This window comes from Blastomyces dermatitidis, assembly GCF_000003525.1.
Source record: "Blastomyces dermatitidis ER-3 genomic scaffold supercont1.19, whole genome shotgun sequence".
NCBI classification, from domain to species: domain Eukaryota; kingdom Fungi; phylum Ascomycota; class Eurotiomycetes; order Onygenales; family Ajellomycetaceae; genus Blastomyces; species Blastomyces dermatitidis.
The window spans coordinates 1-6979 of record NW_025544792.1 but is presented as its reverse complement, the minus strand read 5'-3'; the positions used below and the strand labels follow the sequence as shown (position 1 = coordinate 6979).

At 33.0% G+C, this 6979-nt stretch overlaps 1 protein-coding gene across 1 annotated transcript; it reads left to right on the top strand.

Annotated features, from left to right (window-relative positions):
- Positions 1-6339: 6339 nt before the first annotated feature.
- Positions 6340-6631, top strand: BDCG_18026 (uncharacterized protein; the record flags this gene model as incomplete). Its single annotated transcript, XM_045427045.1, has 1 exon — positions 6340-6631. The coding sequence occupies exon 1, from the start codon at positions 6374-6376 to the stop codon at positions 6629-6631; it is 258 nt and encodes an 85-aa protein (XP_045282980.1). The 5' UTR covers positions 6340-6373.
- Between the last annotated feature and the right edge of the window lie 348 nt (positions 6632-6979).

Sequence of the window (6979 nt, the reverse complement as noted above, 5' to 3'; positions counted from 1 at the left end):
TAAGTGATTATAACTTAAGAAAGTTTCTTTTCAGTTCATAAGTATTTCTGAAGATCATGTCTAGAGACTCAGTTTGAGAGTGTTTATAGACAGTAAACATTTCTTATAGAAAAATAGCTTGATTCTACAGAAGATGCTCAAGAATATTCTTTACTAAGATTGATTTATTTATAAGTTCAGAGAGTTTCTCTGTCATAGATGCAGAGAATAATATCTTATAAGTAATTAATAAGTTCTCTGAGACTTCTTTCATAGAGATTATTCATGATTCAGATGACTACTTCTGAGTGTCTGCAGTAGAGTTCACAGAGATTGAAGTATATAAGTTTCTAGTTCTTTCAGTCATAACAGACAGTTGCTGACTGACTGAGCTTGAAATGTAAGAATAAGTACTTATAGATGATTATTCAGGTGTTTGCAGCTTGATGTGATATATACTGTTAACTACTAGAAGTATTCATAGTAGAAAGATAAAATTTAGAGATTAAATGTATAATAGTATTCAAGCTGAGTTATGAATAGTATTCATAAACTCCAGTCTATATAGTTATGTGTAGTCAAGGGCCGCTGACTCTATTAATTACACGAGAGATAGGAATAGAGGTAAAGGATTCGCGAGGAGCGGAATTTCTTACAAATATATAAATCACATATTCATCTTATACACTAGATTACTGTCATATCAGATATAAAGTGATAGAAGTTCTAGATAGTCATAACTATTATCTTGACATATTATCAGAGATTTATAATATATTTCATACAAGCTTGCTTTACTGTACTATCACTGATCTATTCTCTTCTCAGCTGACTTCTGACTGACAGTTATCAGACATTATAGAAGAAGATAATGAGCTTGAGTAAGAGATTGAGAATATTCTCAATGAGAGACTCTGCAGCTGTGATCAGTAATATCTTATGAAATAAGTCAGTTATAATCAACTGATCTGAACTCTGAGTTTTGTATTATCTGAAATAGCAGTTCTTGACTAATGAGAACTGCTTCTGAAAGAAGAGAGCTAATGTAGCAGGCTGCGCCTGATCAATTATATAGACTATTTCATTACACTTCATAGATTCTTTCATTTCACTCTTGAACATATATGCTCCGATTCTCAGTCATATCTGATCACCGATCCTCAGCTGCTACAAACACGTGTAATGTACACTTCAATTCTCAGCCATTCCCAATCACTGATCCTCGGTCGCTATGAACGCGCGTATATTCTTCTGCCCCGAAGCTTCACCGCGTACACCACCACATATGCGTATAAATATTCATCTCAATTGCTGATTCTTGCACTTTCTCTTTCTTTTCTTCTCTAATGTTTTTATCTTTGTTATATAAGACCTATCAATATAATACCGATCTATTCAGCGTAAGCCTCTTACACTGAAGAAGATGAGTGACTTATAGTATTCTGAACATAATATAATCTCTTTGAATAAGTAGTCACACTCTTTGAACTGATCAATGCTCTCAGTACATTTCAGAAGTATATCAACTGAGCACTCTGAGATTTTCTTAATAAGTTTATATCTGCTTATCTAGATAACATTCTCATCTTTACTGATGAATTCAGAAAAGAGTATCAAGAGTATGTGTGAAGAGTATTACAATGACTATGAGAAGCAGAACTATCAATTGATATTAACAAGTAAAATTTTGAAGTTAAGAGTATTAAATACTTAGATTTCATCATAGAAGCTGATAAGAGAATTTAAATGAATTCTCAGAAGATCTCTGTCATTCTTAAATGAGAAGCTTTATATACTGTGAAAGATGTATGAAGTTTCATTGAATTTGCTAAGTTCTATCAGTGATTTATACATAACTTCTCAGATATCATGGAATTACTTACAGATCTCACTAAGAAAGACTCAGTATTTCAATGATCAGCAGACACTGAAGCTACATTTATATAAATGAAGAAGATATTCATTAATGCCTCTCTGCTAATAACATTTAATTCTGATTGTAAGACAAGACAGTTATTAAGACTGATTTCTCTGACTATATAATAGAAGAAGTAATATTGTAATTATTATTATTATTATTATTCTTCAATTATAGATGTATGCAGTCAGAGACTATAACATCTACCTGAGAACCTTTAGTTCTCAGAGTTTTTCCTATATCTATAGAGTCAACTATTATACACTTATCAATTTCAGATATGTAAAATCAGAAAATTTCAGCTGAGAATACAAAAACTGTTTACAAATTGCAGTATTTCAACACCTTTTGATACTTTGAAATCATTTGAAAATATTATGACAAAGAAAAAGAGAACATAGTCTTAAAGATAGACAAATTAAATAGATAGATAGAAAAGAATAGAAAGAAACAAGTACAGTAAAGAGAGACTATAATAAAATAAAATTATTAAAAGATAGTGTATAGCTGTTTTAACAGACTATATCTAATCAATTTCCATCTCTTCATATTCAGATACTTCTGAATTGAGTCATTTTCTTGTAGCTGCTTGAGTTTCTGATAGAAAGTCTATTAAGTATTTAAGTTCTGTCTCAGTTGAGAATAAGAACCTCATATTTAATTGATTTAAATCATACTTCTTCTTTAATCTGACTCTGAGACTATTGTATAATATCTAATGAGGCCGAGATCAGAAACCGGAAGCTTGGTGTGTACCAAGTGGGCGGTGGCAGCCACTAACTAACGCCCCTGGAAATTAGTGGCTGGCCCGAGAGGACGGACGCGGTGGTCGGTTAATTATAGGGGGTTAAATGTAATTAGCTTAAGGTGCATCCTGCGGGTGGCTAGCGCCCGTAGTTCCTACTTAAAGAATGAATATTTTGAGCTCTTTTTCAATCTCTTGAAAAATGGATATCATCCTGAATGCTGGAGAGAAGCCACTGGAGTGATTCTTGCAAAACCTAATAGAAAAACTTCAATTCCTAAGTCATATAGAGTAATATCTCTATTGAACTGCCTAGGAAAGGTTTTAGAAAAGATAATAGCTACTTAACTATCTTTTATAAGCTCTATAGATGATTCTCTTTTATTCAGTGAATAAATGAGAGATAGAAAACAGTGTTCTGCAATTGACACTGTTCTCTCAGTTATTCATGATATTCAAATAGCAAAGCATGAGAGTCTGGTCTTAACTGCAGTTTTTATTGATATAAAAGAAGTGTTTGATCATGTTTCAAAGTCAAAGTTAATTCAGACATTGAAGATATTAAAACTGTCACTTTCTCTAATAAAATGAGTTAACTGTTTTATATCTAAAAGAAGTATATAACTCTTCTTTGATGGAATGAAATAAGACAAGACTGAGATAAAAATAGAAGTATCACAGAGATCTTCAATCTCACTCATTTTATTTATAATATACACTGTATATCTGTTTAAAAATAGAAATATGAGAATAGTATAATCTCTGAGTTATATGAATGATATTGATCTAGTCTACAGCTTAAAAACTATTAAAGAGAATTTGAAAGTAATTGAAGAAGCTGTAAAGAAAATCTTTGTTAGAATAGATATTAATTAAATTCAATTTAATATGAATAAAACTGAGTTAATTCATTTCTTTTCTAGATTCAATGAGAAAGAACTATCTCTAACTCTTTTAAATAGAGAGATTAAATCCAGTGTAAATATCAAATAATTAGAAGTATGATTAAACTTCAAGTTGAATTTTAAATATTATATTCAATAAAGAACTGTCAAGACAGAAAGACTATTGAATAACATAATCAGACTATTAAATATAGAGAGAGATCTATTCTTCCAGACTATGAGATAGTTATATATAGCCTGTATTACATCAGTAGCTGATTATGAAGTTCAAGTTTAATCAAATAATCAAGAGAATTTCACTGAACTCTTTCAAAGTCTGTAAAACAGAGTCTTGAGAAGAATTCTGAAAGCATTTAAATTATCTTCTATTAAAGTAATGAAAATTGAAGCATCAATTTCTTCTTCTATTATTAGATTTGAAAAGATCTGTATAAATTATACTCTGAGAGTTATAAAGATAAGCTTAAATTATATAATCAGAGAAAGAGTCTCTTCTTTATTTTTATTAATTAACTCTAAAAATAAACTGAATTGAAATAGATTTCTTAATTGAAATGAAAATAATTCTTCAAAGAAAATGTCTTCTTAACTGTATAGACTATACTCTCTGATTAAAAATCAATTTTCTTCTTTAAATATTGAAAAAGTTAATTATGAGAAGTTATCTCTCTGAAGAGAAAAGCTTGAATCTCTTATAGACTTATAAATAAATGAACTATTAAAAGAGAAAGAATATAAACAGTATTTAAAGAGAATTTCTACAATTAATATAAAAGACTCTATTCTAATTTATTCAGATGACTTAAAAAATGAGAACTTGAATAGATTAGATATAGACATTGCTTATACTGAAGATAATATTAATTTTATCTCATATTTCTGAAATCTAGACTCTGAATATGAAGTCTTTGATACTGAACTATTTATAATAGTAAAAGCTTTCAAACTCATTGAAATAAAATCTTATAAAAGAGAAAATTGTTTAAAAGAGATATAAATATTCTCTGATAGTCAAGCTGCTTTAAAAAGACTCAGAAATAGTCAGATTCATAATAATCAAATAAATCTTGAACTGATCTTAAACTCTGTTTTAAAAATTCAAAAGAGAAGAATATTAAAGCTGATTATTCATCTATACTAAGTTTCTGCTTATATAAATATTTATAATAATAAATTGACTGATTCAGCTGTAAAAAAGAGTGCAGAATTAAGCAGATCTATTCAAAAAATTATATTCTGATCTTTTATAAAGAGAAAAATAAAAGAATTTTTGTGGCGGGCTGCGCCCGATCAATCATATAGACTATTCCGTTACACTCCACAGATTCTACGTACGCTCCGATCCTCGGCCATTCTCGATCGCCGATCCTCAGCCGCCACCCCGATCAATCATATAGACTATTCTGTTACACTCCACAGATTCCACATACACTCCGATCCTCGGCCATTCTCGATCGCCACTCTGAACCTCGGGCATTCTCAATTGCCAACCCTCAGCCATTCTCGATCACCGATCCTCGGCTGCTATGAATGCGCATATATTCTTCCGCCCCGAAGCTCCACCGCGTACATCACCACATACACATATAAATATCCACCTTGATTGCCGATTCTTACACTTTCTCTTTCTTTTCTTCTCTAGCATTTTTATCTTTGTTATATAAGACCTACCTATTATACCGATCTATTCGGCGTAGGCCCCTTACACTATAAAAACGCTCATTGTCTCCTTATTAGGAAACAATTATCCAGCATTGTCTCCTCATTAGAAATGATTATCCATCAAGAGATATCCGAACACATAACAACGCGTAAGAAACAGTCAAAACAGTTAAATGAACACTGAGTCCCCAGATAGAAGCTTGCTTGCCAGTCACCCTGGCCCCGCAACAAGATCTTATGAAGAGAATAAGATCTTACAAGAGAACATCAGTGAAAGACCTGAGAGTCCTGATACTCAGATGAATGATTATTCATCAAGAGATATCCGAATGTGTAACAATGTGTAAGAAAGAGAAAACACAGATAAGTGAACACTGAGTTCTCAGATAGTCCCCAGATAGAAGCTTGCTCATCAGTCGCCCTGGCCCTGCAACAAGATCTTATGAAGAGAGTAAGATCTTACAAAGAGAATGTCAGTGAAAGACCTGAGAGTCCTGACACTCAGATGTATAAGAATATGATTACACTTCTTCAGATTACACAGATATTACACATCCGATGATCGATATAACCATGTCTAATGATAATATGAAACCCTCGAACTCGAACATGAGCATAGACACAGTGCCACAGTGGCTCTGAGCAATGTTGAAATTACAACAGCAACAGATAGCAGACATGCATGCAACTCAATAACATCAATATGAAGAGATTCAATGATTATCACAACAAGGAATTCATGCAATTCCAACATCTACAGAATTGAATACAAAAGTGCTGAAAGAATGCTTAGATGTCCCTGTATATTTTGATGCTTCTGATCTCACTCTCTACTCATCATGGAGGATGGAAATGCTTGTGAAACTGAGTGTAGATGAAGATTCCATCAGTTTATTAATCAATCAAAGTTGATATATCAATGGACAATTGAAAGATCACGTGAAACAGAAGTTTCATCCATGAATGAAAGCATGTGAACCAGTGTTGCAAATGCCTGACAACATCATGAGACATCTTGATATCCTGTTTCAAGACACTGCCATGCAACAGAAAGCATTAGATTGATTACAGAGTACTCAACAGAGGAACATTCCTCTTACAACATTCATCCCTGACTTTGACACCAAGATCTTAGAAGCAGGTGATCAATCTTGAGAGGATAGAATGAAGATTAGCATGCTCAAGAAGACATTAACTTATGAACTCTTACAGGCCCTCATAAGTATAAATGAAGACTCAACTTATGAAGGTTTCTGCACACAGCTCCGGGCATTGAACAACCGTCTTATCAAGCTCAAGAGTATACAGAACAGTGGCAGAAGACATTACATCTCAGCGACTTATACACCTGCACTGACAGATAACCCAGTCACTCATACACCCACACTGAAGAACAACCATGATGCAGATGCCATGGACTGAATAGATTCAAAAGCCTATGCATAAGCAAGAGTTTCCGCTGTTTGAACAGGCTTCTGAGTTCCTGGGATCACTCCCGAAGAAGTCACTGATCAATGTCAATGTGGAGTATGCATCAATTGTAATTGATTGGGACACATTGCTTCCAACTGCCAATCGACCTATGTGCCTCCATACTCGAGAGAAAGATCAGCACCTCCTTGTTTGAAGGATGGATCAGCGCCTGTCCGCGCCAACCACGTTACATTAGAGGAAGATTCAGAAGATAACTATGAGAATGCCCAGATGAAACAGGGAAAAGATTAGCTCCTGTTCAAATTCGCAAACAGGAGCTTGAAGAGGTTGAACAAC